At 38.8% G+C, this 19,580-nt stretch overlaps 1 protein-coding gene across 1 annotated transcript in view; it reads left to right on the top strand.

The window, feature by feature from the left end:
- Positions 1–12,075, top strand: part of LOC122569046 (discoidin domain-containing receptor 2) — a 214,021-nt gene extending 201,946 nt beyond the window's left edge. Inside the window, exons 16-19 of the mRNA XM_043729508.1 lie at positions 1,655–1,747; positions 5,517–5,658; positions 11,157–11,306; positions 11,832–12,075. Coding sequence (XP_043585443.1) covers positions 1,655–1,747; positions 5,517–5,658; positions 11,157–11,306; positions 11,832–11,993 — 547 coding nt within the window. The 3' untranslated portion in view covers positions 11,994–12,075. The remainder of the gene's footprint in view (positions 1–1,654; positions 1,748–5,516; positions 5,659–11,156; positions 11,307–11,831) is intronic.
- The last annotated feature ends 7,505 nt before the right edge of the window (positions 12,076–19,580 follow it).

The following is a 19,580-nucleotide window of genomic DNA, read 5'->3' as shown; positions in this document are numbered from 1 at the left end:
AACAATCAGGAAAATGGTAAAACGCATCCAGCGAACTTCGGATAACGTTTTTCCTTAATTACGACAAACTAAAGCATGCTGTTAAAGTGAGGTATTGACACTATCGACACATTGCTGGCGACAAAATGGTGTTCCATTTAACGAGAGAGTTGAGACGCGCAATGAGTCCAACCTTTTTCATTTTTTTAGCCCCGCACGCGTATGCACGTCAGTTCGAATGGCGTTGGAGTTGCGCGTGGAAACGCGACGTATCCGCGGATCGTTTGGAAAGCGCTCGAAATACGAGAAATCGGCTGAAAATGAGAGGCGAACGACAGAGAAGATCATCGGTGCTCGTGACAGCTGTCGGCGCACCGTGTTTTTCCCGTGCGTTCGTTTCCGGTGGCCACTGCAAGAGAAGCGACCGATAGAGCTCGTTCACTCTTTGTCTTCGTCCAGTGCGGGGAACCGTATCGATCTACAACCAGCTGGAAATTTGCGTACCGAACGACTCCCTGACAAATATTTCGCCACCGATAAAACGAAATAGCTCGTCTGCAGCCTGATACATTCGTACGTCACGTGATTTCTAACGAGATAAACGTCTCTGGAAAGTCGGGAAGGAAGGATGAAAAGCACGCGTTGTGTCGGTTCGAATCGGCATACGTTTGACGAGTCGTGTTTCCATTTACGTGAGCCGTACGATGAACGAAAATAAATCTGCTCGACCAGCGTAATTCGCGCGCGCGAGAAGCTGAACGTTGCACGACAAACAGATACTCGTCTCTGTCGTTGTACGTTCTTGCTGGTTAGAAACTCGTCGCTGTGATAACCGAGAATAATGACGCTACTAAGAATCGATAGTTTTGTGAGAATTTTTATTCGACTATCTTCGGTTGAAATGGTAGGTATAAAGTAGAATGTAAGACAACTGAAACTAAAGAACAAGTATCATTTAACAACTAACTCAGATACACATCTTTTACTCCTCTATTTTTCTATTTCTTTTACTTACTTCTTCCACCAAACTCTTGGGTGTGCTTACATTCTTTCGTATAAATCCCAATTTCATCCGCTTCCTATATTACTATCCTTCTAATTAAAGTGCCCTCTTCGGTATTTTTCCATTTTCGCCTTTTAGGAAAAGTTATATTATACATGCTGTTTCGAAATAATGACAAGTATGTACTTTAATTTGAATGAAAAAGGACAAGGGCGGTACAGAAAAAATGATAGAACTTCGGTTTTTGTCAGCTTTAAAATGGGGCAAGAAAACATTTTAAGTAAAAAGGGGAGAAAAAGGGAAAAGAATAGAAAAGAAAGAAAGAAGGACAGTAAAGGGGCAAACGTTAAGAACGTTCCACTCGTACACACACCTTGAATAGGAAATAACACTAAAAAAGGGAAAGACCAACAAAAAGAACACCAAATTTATATCTACGGATGCAGAAGGGAATGCGGTCGATCTGGCTAGCTTTTGTCGTTAATGCAAATGGTGGACGCGCGTTCGTCTGTGCTTCGAAAGCGTCGTCATTTGCGGTATTGCGAGCCGATACCAACGAGTCGCTTTTGTGTACGGAACGAACGTTTAAACGTGTAGGCTACCACGTACACGAAGGCAGAATTTCACTCCGCGAAACTTCTGAACGTAACCGTCTCGTTCTTCGTGTTGCAGTTTCGGCACGTTGGTTTACATGGCCACGCAAATAGCATCCGGCATGAAACACCTCGAGGAAATGGACTTCGTGCATCGGGATCTCGCCACAAGGTAACGACAGACAGTTTCTCATAGATTACTTTAAGCCGAACTTTGTCGATCAGTCATTCCCACGTTCGATGGTACAGCCACGTTGCTGCTTCGCCACATGAACGCAAACGCGTTTTCTCCGTCGACGGTTCGTTCGACCACGGAACGCTACTTTTGTTTGGGCATCCGGTCGATCGCGCATGCTGTTCGAACTGTAACTTCTCTGCTTTGGTATTTCTAGCAAAATTGTCGCTACAGTTTTGTCACATGTTTCGGGGAATGGTATAACGATCGATGGGAAATGTAGCGTGTAACTGTTAATGCACTGGGCGTTCCGGACACTTATATTATTGTGCTGGTTAATGAGCTTCCACTAAGTGTAATTGCTTTTGTATGTTTCTATTTTAATTATTTTCGAGTAAATGAATTTTAAATCTATTAATGTCTGTATAGTAATGTAACGTTAGGAAATTATAAGGAGAGGAAAGAACAGAGGAGGAAACGTTTTATCTAAGAATCTATTAGGGAAATCATCGATAAAGCTAAATACGTAGAAATGTTGAAGTTCTTAGGATAAAAGCGTCGAGGACGGAAATAGTAACGTTTTATTTTACGGTATATTCCATTGAACTGTTACATTTTTCTTGCAAGATCAGGCAAAAATAGAATTGTGAACTTGTTAATGAGATCTTTACCTGAGGGACGCGTGTCTTACGATTAGATACCAGAATACTATAGAAGAGACCAAATCATAGAAACGTATATTGTGATGATATGTTACGAAATACAGTGATTAGCGATAATTTTTTAGAAATTTTGGCGCGGTATAAAAGAACTCTTCTATGCGGATAAAAATAGCCTTCCGACAACTAATATAGAGCAACAGCTGCATCCTTATTTAAAAATAAAGAATATTTATCATGAACCAAGATTGAAGATAAAGATGTATTTTACCAAAAGAAGAATCTTTATTGTATAAGTTACAACGAATAGTCTTATAGACTATAACAAATTGGATAATTACCATATACTTCGATTAACATATCCAATTTTCTTTCAACGCTGCCGAAGCGTTGGCAGCATTACGTCGCCACTTCCGAGTCGCATTATAAGGACTAAATTCCCTGGTTACGACGTCGCCAATTCCTAACCAAGGTTCTCAAGCTTCGTCGATGTGGAAATTACCTGGTTCCAGTTGTGCTGGCAGATCTATGGGACGTTCTGCGTGGCAGAACCGTTAAAAGGGAACGAGTGGACCGGAGGATGGCTGGGTCACGTGTTCGAATTATTAACTCTAATCATAAACTTTAATTACAATGGCCCGCGGCGCGGCCGTCGCATAAACGCGAAACGCGCGCGCGGCCTGTGGCGGATGAAATTAATTGCCAGTTGATTTATAGAAACGAGTTCTGAGCAGCGAGAGCACGCTGGATAAGCGACCAACTAATGAAAAAAATCATAGACAGAAAAAATATATTTTTCTGTATTTTGTCAATTCTTTTCGCTCTCATTAGAATTTTTTACTAAAATAAAGTCTCGTGTTCGCTAAACGATTCACTAAATGGTCAACGTTTACTTTGATATAAACGATACGCTGCAACGTGTTTAAAATTTTCTTTTAATTCTGTTTACAAAATTACGCTTATTGCTCTTCTGTGGGATACGCATGTGTGTACGTACATTCAGTTTCTCTTTGATTCCAAATTAAACAATTATTCCAGAAGATATACGAGAGAGAAAATCGTCGTAAATAAATATTCCTCGGTGTACAAAAACCTTTCACCAATAATTAATCTTAACGCTCGATAGTAACATATGCGTTCATTATGTTCCTCAATAAAAGCAAAAATTAATTACCTCAAATAAATTCGTTAGCGAAGAAATTAATATTGATAGCACAGGTCGTTTGCGATTAATCAAAAATCAACTTCCCTGATGTGACTTCACGTTGCGACTCGATTAAAAATGAAGAATATTTCGTCAAATAATCATTGTAGTATGAAAAGATTAATTAGAGAGCTTGCAGCAAAACGTTAAAACGGTCGTTACGGTGTTAAACCATGGCGTGAAAAGATATCCTTGGGAATGCGGTGAAAGCTGGAGGATTGCGGCTATTCCGTGTTACAAGCGAACTGAATGCCGCCTCAGTGGCTGCTACTAAACCTCTTCTGTGCTCGATTCGTCGCGGTAAGCGGCCAGTTCCGTGTAGAAATCGGCGTGAAACTTTGAACGATCGTCCCGTTCGACAGAATCACGCTTCCGGTAGAAGCGAGCTGTTTAAAAGCGACGCCCCTCTTGAAAACGATCCTCCAGAGTGCATCGTCGCTCAGACGAGGCTTTAGAACGCGCGAAAACGCGCGACAGACTGACTCGAAAGATTGCTTTGAATTTTCGTTCCGATGAAAATGGTTTTACCTCGAGCCTCAAAGTGTCATTCCAGCTTTTCGCTCGCTTTAATCCCCCTTTCTCCCTTTTCTGTTATCGGAAACGCTAATTAGCCCTTAAGTAATTAGTAAAATAAAAAAAAAAGAAGACACGCAAGGAAGAAACGGATAGAGTTAGAACGATGAGTGACTGTCATCGGTGAAGGGAGGTGTGTTGAATCGGAAGGAATTGTTAAGCGGATAACAATGAATTATGGTCCGTAATTAGTGGATAATGACACATGGTACAAAGTTCCGTTCACATCGTTGATTCAGTGCGTGTCACCAGGGAAAACATTCTCATTAGTGGTTTCTTGTTAAATTTAATGGTTGCCGGAAGCTACCCGCGCTTTTGGTTTATTTACATAGCGGTTTGTATTTCGTGTACCTGGCTAGTATCGGAAATATTTAGTAATTTTATGTGCAGGTTACTTGGATAAATTATTTTGTCGGGAATGACACAATGTATGGAGAAGAAAGTAGCAATGTTTAAATAATTGAACGAACGTCAAATGCATTCTAGAAAAGGGTCCTCCATGAGGCAAAACGATGAATTATATAAATTTCACTGGAAGCTTTAATTTTAGCGTTCTAATACTAGCTATGTTTCAGTTGGCAATTATAATGGCTCCTAAAGAACTTCGTCCTTTTAATATTAACAAAAATGGACCGGAATATTTGACTAGAAGAGTACACATGATATCTATATGTAGATATATTGACTATGGATCTATAGACTCTTTTTTCAAAAAGTTCTACAATTGTTATTCAAATATGTTCTCGAAACGTAAACTCACACAAGAGGAAAATTACACCCAAAATATAAACTTCCACTTTCTCTGTCGAGATGGATCAAGTCACTGGTCAAACACATGTGGATCATGCGAAAACCATATTCTTCCTTTGGATCGCGTTGATCCAGCCCCGAGATCGTAAACAATCTTCGAAGCGCTATTCACAGCAATACATTCGTGTACGTGTTCGAGTATCGGGATAGGAGAGACTGGAATAATCCACTCGGCCTCGAAGACGGATTATCTCTTGGAGTCTACTGTATTTTCACGTAGCGGGGTGGTTCTGTCGCGGATAAAGAGCGTTGGCTCGAATAGGAAGTCTAGAGGAACGCTATGGTCGATTGAGAAAGCAAAAGAACGAATAGCTGGGAAATAAAACGGGCCACTTTTTCGCCCAGCGAATATTTAAAATCCTGAATATTGAAAAAGTTAGCACCACTAATGTGGGTCAGCTGAAAACCATCAGCGGCTGTAGCCACTGGCGTGCCAGCTGTTGTAATAGAAAAAAATGGCAAACTAAAAACTGGAAAGAAAGTGGAATATACGATGGATGGATTTATTGGTGTGTTACAGAAATTGTTTGGTGAGTCGTGGTTACACGGTGAAAGTGTGTGACCTAGGTTCCGGAAGAAACGCCTACGCAGCCGACTACTTCCGGGTCGAAGGGCGACCACCTCTACCGATTCGATGGATGGCCTGGGAATCTATGTTAATGGTAAGTCGTTAATTACCAGTTAATCCGTATCATAAGGGGAAATGGTTGGTCCGAGTATTGGATTTGTAGCAAAGGTACTCACCCACAGTTTGGTACTTTGATCGGTCAGATTGGCGGATCAGGTTTCTGTTTCATTTTCAAAGTTAGAGATTTATTTATGTTCGAGAATAATTGTGTTAGTCTATCTGACTGCATTACGTGTGACAGACAGCTGATACACGATGTTTGTCAATGTATTTGATCAATTGACTCAACGGTGGACAGTTGCAGTACGTTCTAATTAAGTCGATTTATCCTTCGCTACTTTTTTCCGGCTGCTACCCAAATCAAATATCGACGTAATAAATCGTGGGTTCTCTATATATCCTTCTCTGTATAATTCCGTAATTCCGAAAATGCTTTCAATAGCTCACGGTTACGAGAGGGAAAACGAATCAAGTTTGATCGTGACAGACGCCACACAGCAAATTGTAAACGATTTTTGTCGCCGAAGCATGGGAGGAAAAAATAAAGCGAACGCGATCGAGTGGTTTTATTTCGTGCCGCCTCGGTCAGTGATATTTAAATGGACTATAGCTACGCATCCGCGCGATGAAACTCGGTTTGGCTTTCGCGAATACCCTCTCCCGGTTGTTTTCGCTCTCTTCCCTGCGTCGAAATCAAAGCCTCGCACGTTCCATGCTTCGACCGATGAAAGTTCCAATTTTTTTTTTCTCCATTCTTTTATTTTTTCTGTTTTTTTTTTTTGTGTGGCTATTTTTGTTCCGCTAATATTTACCTTAAAGATTCGTACGATCCCCGTTGCGGCGTGTTGAAACAACAGTGATTACCGTTTAATGGCGGCTTCTGTACGTGCTTCGACCCATTTCGACTTCGAATCTGCCTCGATCCAGCGGGATCTGTTTTAACCCTCCTTCTTGTTCAGAAACCTATCCAGCCTGATCCATGCGGATCGGAGGAACTCGAAGTGGATTCAAGCAGTCGAAGCGGGTTCGGGAGCTGCTAGATTAGGTCACATTACGGAGCTAATAACCTGGAACGTTCGCATTTTAATGGCACTTTGATAGTTTTATTGTTTAACAGTATAATTTCATCGAGTATTCGTTGGTATGAAAAATTCCAAGTATCGACTAGGAAATATTTAGGGAAATTAAAAAATTAAAGAATTAAAAAACCGATGTATAGTCATACGCCAAAATGAAGATTTTTGTTATATTTATTACTATATCTCTTTGTGTCTGGGTTCCCATTTTTTCCTCTTTATTTTCCGTGCTTATATTGTAAGCAATAACAAATATTTGTACCCTGACATAAAGGGAAAAGTTTCCTAACGTTGAAAGTATGCGTGATATTTTTGAAGCGTACCCAAACTGCCGCGGTGCACAGTTTGCGGTTAGCACGCTCGATAAAAGAAGCAGGGTAAACATCAACGTCTAGTTTGCGGTGGTCGAGCTTTTTGACTTAATTTTTGATGCGCAGCGTAATAACGGCCTGCGCATTTCTTTCAACTACTATATCGATGTTTCTTCTTTAACCAGAGGATGAACAACTATTAGACTGCAGATAGATAAATATCACATTGAAGATATGATAAGAATGTTCTATTGAAAAAGAAATCTTTAATCGAAGAATAAGCTTTACAAAGAAAAAATAATCCGAGAGTCGTTTTTGTACGTTACATTTTCGAGAGATAAAGCATTGCTACTTGAAGAAAATTACCAGTTACTGGCGCATTATGATACAATCATCTGCTTGAGAGTGTAATAGACTCGCAGTACCTAAAGAAGAGTGCAATAGATATAAAATATAATAGACTACAGCTTTCTGAACGAAACAATAGAAAAACCAAAATAATTTTTAAATGTTTTATGATTCTAAGATGTTACAAACGTGTACGTCACAGATATTTCATATCTATGCACCCAATGTCCCATACGTATGCGTCGTCAATTCTAATCGAAGAAATTCGGAACCATCTTTCGATTTCTTTCAAGAAAAGGCTTTTTCCGAGAACTTTTATCTGTTTTATAAATGAGAATATTTTGTAAAATTAACTCAATGTTTAATATCCAAACGTCTGAGTTCGTGAATGGAACGTGATAATTTCGTTCGAACCCGAGGCCGTATACGTTTTTCTCTTAATTTATTCGTCATACTATCGAACGACCGTTGTTCAAAAGTAATACAAGCCGGTTAGCATTCATGGACAGGCACGCTGGGAATGAAGTCGCGAAAATACGTTATTCCGCGTAGCGACGCGCGGTTACGGTGAATTTATTGGCAGCGAACGGTATGCCAGTATATCAGTGTAACGAACGGTAGCGCTCGCGCTTTCGCCCAAGCCCGACGTATTTTATTCTCGTGTATCCTGTTTTTAATTTCTCGTTTGTAGCCGTCGATATCGAACTGTCGATCCGCGAAACCGCGAAGCATCAGCCCGATAGAGCTGTCTGCGGTCGCGTGGCATTAACGAATCGGGCTTATTCGCTGTTTTCCCGGGCCTCGTGTCATCGTGAAACCGTCGTAAAAGTCCTGGCCAGAAAACGCGTTTCACCAATTCGTTTTCGATGTCCAACGAATATGTATTTCCTGCTTAACCAACGATTGGAACACGTTCGTTTCATTCGTCGGTTCCCCGTCAAAATTCTGAACGATTTCGTGATCGTTTGTTGGATTGATGGAGGGGTCGAGAAGGGGAGGATGTCGATGTTTACCCTTGGAGAATCTCTGAAAATTCGTATCGTTCTCGAGTGACTAGGGGTGCGCGATTCTTCTGGTGGGAGTTTTTGGCTGTTTCGCAAAGGCAAAGGATCGTGTTGCAGCGACAAGTAGAATAGACACGTTCGTGATCAGACACACGATGAGCCGCTCGCTCTCTGTCTTATAGAGGTAATTGGGATCAGGAATATTTGGTGAGACGCGAGTTTCGTGTTAATTGGATGCATTGCAGCTGTAACTGCTAATGTTAGTTTCTCTACAATGACAAGCCTCCGTGCTTTAATTAAATGATAGCGGGTAACGTTAAACTTAATATGCCTTGAGCTTTTTCTTGTTTTTAGCGTGTTTCGTTATTTTTGCATGATGAGATATCATTTTATCTATTTTAAGGATTTATTCATTAGTACCGTAAGGTTTAATTGCGTATGTCATATTACGAAATTTTTGAAAAAATATTGTTTATTCATTGTTAATTAAACAGTCGTATTTAAATATATAGTGGCAGCGATATAAATAGATAAACGTTTACTTGTAAATCTAACGGATTGTATTTTATAAAGGATGAATTTGCATATGCTGCACTTCGAAGCACTGTAAACGACGTATTTAAATTTCTATTTCGAGCGATAATTACAAATCACAAGTTAATTTTGATAGAACTTTCCCTGGTTCCTCCCATTACCTTGACGAGTAAAATATATATTTCAACTACCAGTAATTTATGGAATATATTCCAATAATTTGGAAACCTATAATAATTAAAATTTCAAATACACGAACAATACCTGGTCTATCAATCTAATATTAGTAAATGTAATTCACGGACGAAAACCTATCTGGAAGCCAAAATTCCAATAATTCTGACAGTAAGGACATTCATCTTGTAGATTCTATTCGTGGAAGTGGTCGAGATCGAAGCTTCGATCGACCCATCATCGCGGACCCATTAGCATCGGAAATCGCGTATGAATGAAATCCGTGCAGAAGCAAATTGATAGCTAAATGGTAATTCGACTAAATGGGAAACGAGCGGGCGATATAGTATTTTGCCGCTCGTTCACGTAGTCATTTCGAATTGACTGCGTCGTTAATGTTTCATTATTGCCATCGTTTATCCATCCTGCGCCATTGTACCCGTGTTAATGAAACGAGCCCATGGCCATGGTTCCGTGGCAATGCGCGCTCGCGTGCGTGCCAAATATCTCCCCAAGAATTATACGGAATTAGCGTCGATTTAATGATTTAACGTTCGACTTTATTAAGTTGAACGCCAGCGCGAACTAATGTCCCGCGATTGGCTCCCGTAAACTTTACGACATTCAACCTCGACTCTCTCTCGAACTGACGACATTAAAGTTAACGCGTGGCGGAGCAGGAGGAAACGCTCCTCCATTCGCTAAGAGTCTAGCGTTTCGAGTAAAAAGAATAGGTTAACCCGGAGAGGATAGTACCTTTTAGAGCAAACACTATCGCGGTTAAACAATGACTCTCTTTAACTTTTCAGTGTAAAAAGAATATTATTTTGGATTGTAGGGAAATATCTTTTGTTATCAATTATTAATGGTTGGACTGCGAATGTCTCGACTTTTATAGAAAACTTTATTTTTGCATCTTTATTCGGATATTATTTCAGTGTTTTCCATTTCTTGGGTTCATGAAGATATAAATCTCCATAAACACGTACGGTCTATTAATATATTATTGTTATTTTATTGTTCTTTGTTATTTTTTAATTTATTATGTGGTTATCTATTATTCTTTCATAAAGAAGATATAACGCTATAAGAAAGTTCTAAAATTAACGGCAGTTTTATCGAAAATAAATATGTTTACAGTTTCTGCAATAAATAGATTATTACAGTATGTTTCGCCTATGCAATTTGAAGTATAAAAATGTTAGAACTGTATTCGTCTCTTGTTCGTCGTATACTTGTTGATAAATATAATCGAGTTAATAATAATAAAATCGGGACGAAATATTCGCCGACGGATTTTAATGTATGCACGCCGTCGAGATAACGAAGCTTCGACGAAAAATTAAGCTCTTGTTGATTTGTCAGACAATTCGATTTTCATTTAAACTCTTAATTACTTTGCCGTAATGGCTAATTACGACGTTAAATTAATTGGCGTAACGATTGCTTTAACGATCACGTTGAATTTATCATAACTCGCAACGTGCACGCACGTCGGCTTAAGAGTCACAGGTTTCTGGTACATGCGTGTTCCGTAAACTTGCTCGTGGCACACTACTACGCCGGCTAAGACAGAGTAGTACCATGAAATTACGTAACTAAAGCACTCAAGTTGGAGTAATTTCTCCTCAAGCAACGATACCACCTGCCGTGCTCGCCGCCCCGTAAATAGATTTCTACTTCGAATGGCATTTACAGGACAAGCCTGTCGAGAAAATCTCCCATGTTACGTTACAATATATTTTTTTCAGTTCCCCAAATGGATTACAGTCAGTTAAAAACGAAATCAATCTTTGTTCAATTTTGTTTTTCGAAAATCGGATTTCTTTTTTTTTTTTTGGTCACCATCGTTACGTCATTGTTTAGAGCGAAACTGTTCGTGTAATAGGATTAAATATATCCCGATTTTCGATACATTGTTTGGAAACACATTCGATTATCGTGTAAAAATAAACGATAATCCTTTGAGCGAATTTAGAATGTTGTAAAATTTATAATCCCCTATTTTAATCACTATGGAGATTGATTCTATTTTTTTGGATTACCTATATGTGATTATAAATATATAATTTTGAATGAATTCAGGGAAGACATACGTCGAAGAGCGACGTTTGGTCTTTCGCAGTGACGCTTTGGGAAATCTTAACCTTCGCGAGGGAACAACCGTTCGAGGAGCTGCCTGATCATCGCATCGTCGAGAATGCGACTTATTTTTATCAAGAGGACGATAGAAGGGTAAGTATCTTTCGATGTTTTCCTCACGTTATGTTAACATACGCAGACTAATGAATTTAGCGAGTATCTCCAATTAAAATGCCCTCTAAATCTTTTATCGCCATTCGTTCTCAACCTCTCGATTAAACTTTCCTCCTCTGAACAATTATTTCTGTTTAAAAAATTGAAATTTATGAGTACGGTATACCACAAACCTCGATTTCCAAACAATAACATTTTAACTATGATGTGGTTATGATACTAGAGATAACTCTAAAATAATTCCAAATTAGATGATCAGAAGATTGAAATTTATATTTAAAGTTAAACTAGATTAAACTAAAGTAATTAAAGAAGTAATGAAAAGTCATCAAAGTAATCTCAAGTCATAGTAAATAATTTAATTATTTAACTTACAATTACTAATTTTTAACTATTTAATTATCTAGTTGTAATCTAAGTAAATTTGAAATGAGATTAATCTATATCTCGAAATATTCTTTTGCTTGACAATAGATTCGATTGGACGAACAATATTTTTCGCAGATTATTCTACCATTACCAAAGAATTGTCCCAAGGATATTTACGAGCTGATGCGCGAGTGCTGGCATAGGAACGACGTGGACAGACCGAGCTTCCGGGAAATCCACATGTTCCTCCAGCGGAAAAATCTCGGTTACAAGCACGTCGACTCGAACGACACCTGATACAGAGAACTAGAAGGCTGGAATCTTATCCGGCTTTCTATGATCGGCGAGCTGAACGGAAACTGGTGGAACTGTCCTTCGACGACCAAGATACACCAAGTTAGACCAAGTTAGTACACCAAGGTCAAAATCCATCTAGTTCGAAACGGCGAATCGTCAGGAACAAAGGTAAATGTCTGATCGTGATCATGTGATTCGTGATCAATTCTTCATTTTTTTTTTTTTTTTTTTTTTTTGTTAATTATTCAAACGAATTTAAAGACTGTACGATTACACATAGTGAAAGCTTGATTCATACTACTTGATTACCTTTAAAATATCGATTCGTTATCAACATGTTCCGTCATTGATATTTACGGAATGGTCTAACTTTTATTATAAGAAAATCGTTATAATTTAAGAAAAAATATTTGTATATTTTTGTCAATTTTATTTGGTGAAGGAATATGAGACTATAATTATGCATATAACTACCTAAAGCACAATAAACGAATATACTCACCTGCGTGAAATCATCTGGAGGATGGATCTCCAGCCGCGACATCCGATACGAAATGGAACGTTTCTAGCGCGGGCCAGTGGGCGGAAAGCACGTTCAATAAATCGCACACACGCCGTTCTGAAATTGATACTGTCAGCAAACAAGCTTATGACACCCGCCGCAACGGCACTCATGTCACGTTCAGAATACACGTGGCTCGGACTTTGGAAAATCGCGAAGATACAACAAACGTTTCCACCGTGGCGAATCATTTCCGGAAACTCTTCCACGTGCCTCTTGCCCGTATGTGTTTCTATCTGGCCGAGAAACACGATTTCCACCCTCTCGAACGCTCCCCGTAATCATTTCGTGTCTAGAAGTTACAAAAAGGAATAAAAGGATCGCTCAAACTCCGAAATGTTGAACAGCGGGTCGTCGATTTTGATAAATCAGCAATAGCTTCTTACTGTCTTCGTCGTAACAATTCTTATCGTATTAAATAACCGAGGACACAATAATCGAACGATATTCTACCATATCGTGTATCGTATAACATAAATCGAAGACGAATCCCAACAATATAGACGATACTAGAAAACCTGTTCCCAGTTCGTTAACCGTATTTAAACACGAACCTGGTGGAAGCCAGGGTAAAAATCGACGGAAGAAGAAACACGGTTGAATGTACACGCGATCCTTCTTTCATAAGATTTCATTTAACATCACCGACGAAAGAGGACCCGGGGGTTAGGCGTGAATTTTTCTAGAGAATTTTTGTGGGCAGCTCCTGGCCTTGGCTAAGCATAAAACTATCGTTCGTGTTCGATGACAGACGATACTAAATACACGCAGAGATAATCTAAGTACATATATTAGTCCCTGGTTGGATTCGTCTGAGAGGAGAGAGGCTGAACGATGTAAAGAACGGGGTAAAAGGAATTCCTTGAGCCGCTGGCTTACGTTTAAGTTCCCTGAAACTACTAATAAGCTTAAGATGCGCTTAGCCGAAGTGCATAAATGTTTGACAATACCACTAGAGGTTGCAAGTATAAAGAAACAAAAAAAAAAAGTTCATATATATATATAATATATAAATGAAAATAAATATAGCGTGTAAAGAGATGTTAAAGGGTTTAATCGATAGCGTAAAATTTATTAGAGAGCGTCGTTTTCAAGCAGCTTGCATTCCCCTCGGCGGTCGCGCGGCGTCGTTTCCCGCCATCGTTCGACCTATCGATTCGCGACGTTTGCTCGATGTCCCGAGGACCGAAACTAGCGATACCACGAGTCGAATGTGTCGTCGTTCTACAGACCAGGGAACGTATATGGAGTGAATAAGGGTGTGTATGAGAGAGAGTGAGAGAGAGAGAGAGAAGCTCGCGTGACCTGAAGTTACGTTTATAGGAAGGAATAGACACGGTCCATTTACCCGGTGGATATACTTTTGCTCGTCTTTTACAGCGAATTTTTGCCCCGTGATCGAGGGTACAAAATAGTTCGCACGAATAATCGTTCATCGATTTTGCGTTTCGTTGCCGATCATGTGACTTCTCGCTTCTTTTTTCTTCCATTCTCTATCGCGTATTGTATACACGCCATATTCTGTTTCGTGCTTAAGAAAATTAATTTGCGAAGGTCCTTGTAGCGTGTTTGATCGACTTTCGTTGTTGCAAATGTAGATGCTTAATTTATCTTTAATAGAAATGGGACGAGTCGTGAAAAGATACAAGAAAGGGAAATTATCGTTGTTATGCTTTTTTTTTTTAACAAGCAAAGATTTTTACGAAGAAAGACGTATTATGAAAATATAGGTATTTGTAACGAGCAAATGTTTATCGGGTACATGAATCGTGTTCAATGCGGAACAATGAGAAATTTATAATTGTTAGAACGAATTCGTAGGACAGAATACATAGCAGACGGTAATAAAGAGAGTAGGATAATAATAAAGAAACGAGGATGAATGGTGGAGAATGATGGCGTACGAGGGACGCTAGATCGCACGATAAATCGACGCGTTGTTCTGAAAATTTATAACGTTACTCAGCTAAAAACAGTCACTCTGGTGGTCTGTAAAATATAAATCGCCGTAGGAAATGTAAGTGATAAATGTGCACGCGACTGAAAGTGGTTCGATAAAGAGACCGTCGATCCAGCACTATTATTTGTTATCTTTCCATATGCAAAAGGAGCGCGATATATACGAAGAATAATACACAATAATTGTTATATTTTACGCTGCGCAGGTTCTTCAAACGTTTATTCGAATAGAAAAGTTACGACAAATATCGATAAATGGTCTTTCTATAGAGCTACACGACCGTCGCTGCCTGGAATTAAGCGAGAGTGGTTTCATTTTGAATATGAAAAAGTCTATGATATTGTCTATGACACGACGTTGGTACTTTATAATATAATCTAAAATTAAGGTCGACGACACTAAGTAAATACTGCCATTGTATTAGGGGAACCTGTATGCGAAATCTCGTACGAATCCTTTCCCTTCGACACGACGAGAAACGATCGAAATTTGCGTTCAATTCGTTGAAACGTCTGATCGAGAATAGCGTTACGATCTGAAGGAAAAAATAATCGAGTAACAATAAAGGGATGAAAATGCGTGAAGAAATGAAAAGAAGAAGGAAATCGCGATCGATCATACAGAACACGAGGGAGTCGCGTGGCTAAAAGGAATCGATGTACATATCCACTTTGATGAGCTTAACGAATTATTATCAGTGGGAAATTTTAATTCGACTTTGTGGATCGTCTTCTGTGCGATCGAACGAACGATATAGGCGACACGTGCGCACAGTGAAAACTTCCTACAAATTGAAAGAACAAAAATTATAAGAATTTTTCGCCCCGTCGCACGTATGTTTGGAAAAAATAGAACGAAGAAGAAAAAAAGGATAGAATTAGAGATCGAGTGAATTTCAGCAGTTTCTTCTCTTTTTTTCTTCAATTACCAACGCGGCCATTATCTTCTTCATTTCAGCCCGATCTTCTTTCATCGTTAATTCCTCGTTTATTCGAATTTATTTGAATTTATGACGCTTCCTATTCGATTTGCGTTCAATCAATAGAGCAGAGAAAAACCGGGCTCCTTTCGCGCGATTAATTATCAAAATTGAAATTATCGATTATCCGATAGAGTGAATATTATTAATTAAGGATTGAATATCACGTATCATTGACATATCGTCCGTTTCGACGAGATAACGTTTATTCTGTCCGGGGAACAGGAAGAAATGCATATCAGTTTGAAAATGTTCGAATTCTGAATCGAACGGGAGTAACGTGACACGGTAACGGGAAGAATTTTCATTACTTTATTAATATTTCGAAATCCTACATATCTCTTTGTGATACTATTAGTTCAATCGTTTCTGTTTGTAGGAAGAATTTCTGTCGTAATTAAAAAAAAGGCTGAAAGAGCGAAAGTGTGAGAGAATGGTCGAGAGTATAACACAGAGAGAGATACACCTATAAATAAATATAAATATAAATATAAATATATATATATATATATATTATCGAAAAAATCGTTGAAGACTAAGCGACGAAGAGAATTCATTGAACTAATCGTTTCCATTGTAGCGATATGATATCGTACGACATAGGAAGGAGATACTTTGTACAGTTTGTAATAACAAAATCTCGGATACGCAAATATGGCACGACCAGTATTCCATTGATAAAAAGAAAAAAAAAAGGGAAGAAAAGGAGACACCGAAATCGTTCCATTAATTGTTCCCGCGGTGCGTTCTTATATTTCAAAAGCGACGGGGCCGGGACCACGGGCCGGTTTTAACGTTTCATCGTCGCTATGTTCGACTCCTTCGAGCATAAAAACTGGGACTCGGCCATTCGCGTGCCAGCCTCGGCCATATAGTTTATCGCCTCCGTTTTTATTTCAACCGAGACATAACGTGGCGCGCGGTAAAAATTATTAGTGCGCTTTGGGAGTGTACTATTTTGCTGTACTATTTTATTATGAAGTTCATTTCGTTTGCTGCTGCATCGTGGAAGATCCAGGATTCATTCGAACACCCGTAACAATATCGCGAAAAGTTTGGAATTTTCATAGGCACTGAAAGAAATAAACCACGGGCCAAGAACTTGAAATTAATGTCTGTTCCAAAAAATTCAAAAAGTTTAAAATATGCATACAATTTAATATAAGTTATATTAACAAACTCGTAATTATATTTATACTTTAGAGAGCCCTGTCCTCGTGAAATCTATGCAGATAAAGAAAATAATCATTTGGATTAAAAATTTACATTATAAATTCAACAAAATATTCCGTGTTGGATATAGTTGAAAAAATGGGAAATGAATCTTCATCTAGCTTTTTGTTTTACGGTGAAAGTCCATTTGTCTGAACGGTTCGTATAATGAAAATTCAATGATTTTCCCCACTACCTACGATGTCTCGTTTAGATAATAAAGCTTGTTGAACAGAAGTTCAATTAATTAGACGCTACCTGAAATTCCCGGGAAATGGAATTTACACAAGTAGAGTCCAATTTTATGATGAAAAACAAATGGAAAATTTTTATTTTTCGTGGAAGATCCTCGTGCGTTTCCCAATAGAAACGGTTACTCTCGCTGTTCGAAATCAGGCCCCGTCTCTCCTTTGCAAACGAGCTTTGTTTTTCGCGCGTATTTACGCAATAGAAGCGCTCGGTTTTCGTTGTTGGTCGGCGAGTCGCAAACAAAAGTCGGAACACGGAAGTGCCGCGTACACGGGAATTCCCCGTTTGCCGATAGAATTTAATATCCGCTACCTTCGTTATGAAATACGATCGCGCTTTTTCTCCTTTTCTATCGGCCGCGCGTGAATTTTCGTTTTTCCAATTCTGATAGAGACGCAACATCGAATCGATATCTCCTCAACGTGTCTCGTAACGAATTTTGATAAATAGCGAGAAACCTTATATAAAAATACTTTTTCTCTTTTCCTTCTCTGTTCCTTCAAGATTCAGAGAGGTGGACTTTGTTTGTGAAACAGTTTGGTGAGTTTCATCTTCTTAACACGATATGCGTGTCGGTGAAATACATATACTTCGTTTTATGTATTAGGTTGTTTGGAAAGTTCTGCAGCCAGATTTTACTACTGAATTTCAGACCTTGTTTGTGGTTTTTCACGAATGTATCGTGGCTACAGAAAGTATTTGCGCGATTATATTGATTGAATCATTTACCTAGTGATTAATTAGGTCTAAGTATATCAAATTTTGCCTCAAATAGTAGTACCTTTATATGATTGCAACAATTTGATACTATGAAAATGAAACGTAAAAAACTGATTAAAAAACGCTTAATACGGGAAAATAAGGGTACACGCAAATATCTCTTGTAGCTACTATATATATATTTATTTATTTATTTTTCGAAATACGTATTAAACATTATTGGAGAAATTAGTTGCAATTGGAAATTTGATGTATGAGTTATTTTATAACAAAGTGCATCTCAGTCGATGTATTTCGTACGAGTGTCAAACAGGAAAATTCGTAGTGGAAATTTCACAAGGATTTTTCGATCGATTGATCGATCTTCATAAAACTTTCAGATGGAAAAGATGTCGAATATTCAGAATCAGTCTATGGAAACACTGAAAGAATATTTTAATAATGACAATGAAATATTCAACAGTGACGGAATAAATTGCCAAACATTTAGATGACTATCGTAAATAATAATGAATATTATTAATATTCAAAAATAATTAATAGAAATTTCAATTAGAACAATCGACTTCTACCCTGTCAAAATAATAATAATGATGATAATTAAACATAGTAGAACTTTCCGACCAACTTAGTATATACAAATCGAGAGCAATTATAACTGACTGACAAATAGCAACAATTGGAAATAATTGAAAAATATTTACCGTAACAGAATAGTCAGCTATCAAACAAATAAAATGGCACGTAATAAAATGTCTGTATGGCAATGTAGTTAATCGTAAACTTTTCCATTTGGAAATGCCGGTTAAAAATTTCAGGAAAAAACGGTGCAATTTCTCTGGTTTACCGCTATCGATCGAAATTCAGCGACGAAGGCGGAGAAATGGTAGCGCGTCTCGTTTAGACAAATAAACGTCGCGAAATTCGTGGATTCGCGAAACACGAGCACGTCTACCAATCTCCACGTGCAAATATAAACGGGTGAATGGGTTGCAAATAAGCGTTGGCTGCTCATGGCCCGTACGTTGTAGGGCCAGTTATCTATCGTTTATCAGTGGGCGTATTGACTATTGTGCGTGGTTTAACACTCGAAACCCCTTCCACTTTTCCCTGTATAAATGTCACACACGTGTATTTAATACGTTTGTACATAGCGATTCGTTTTCAATAAATACTCAGCGCTTTGACTTTTATCCTTTCCCTGGTTGTTGCTTTTGCTCCTCAAACCGAATGCTAACATTTTCAAATAAACATTTTTCCGCGTTTTATCGACGGAAAATTTCAAGAAACGGCAATGAACATCGTTTTTCGCGATTAATTCCGGTTCACCTTTCCCTATTCGAAAGTACGGTGTAACTCTTCGCCAGGTTACGTAAGAGGAATTCCCTTGCAGCGACCAAAGTTTCTCGGAAGAATCGCTCGAAAGGAACATCGCGGTCGCCGCTGGCTGGAAGGTAAGTTGTTATTGAATTCTGCTTAGTTTCTTCGATGTAAGCTTTTTCTCCTAGTCGCTTTTTTTCACGTTTTCGATGCAGACAGCGCGCTCTTATAACGTTTCCAGTCTCTGGTGTATCGTCGATCCTTGGATCCCTCTCACGTGTTGCGGTAACGTTACCGTGCGAAAGAGTCCCGTTTCCAACTTCTTCTCGACCGCGAATAATTTATTTTCGACGAGCGAAGAACGATCGGTTAAAAGCCTCGCCAAGTGTATTCGTGTAATTTTCCATCACGATTTCCGACCATTTTTACGCGGCTGACAACTGTCAATCGGTATCGGCTGAGCGAAACAAAATTCACCGCTGGAATCGAGGAAGATTGATTTAATTGGAAACGCGGTCGTGCAAATAGAGATCAAGTAATCCGAAATCCGCTTACAATCGAATCAAATATGAAATGCGTGACCGA

This window comes from Bombus pyrosoma, linkage group LG7, assembly GCF_014825855.1.
Source record: "Bombus pyrosoma isolate SC7728 linkage group LG7, ASM1482585v1, whole genome shotgun sequence".
In the NCBI taxonomy this organism is placed as follows: Eukaryota; Metazoa; Arthropoda; class Insecta; order Hymenoptera; family Apidae; genus Bombus; species Bombus pyrosoma.
The sequence above is the reverse complement of the archived record's forward strand: the minus strand, read 5'-3'. Positions and strand labels throughout refer to the sequence as shown.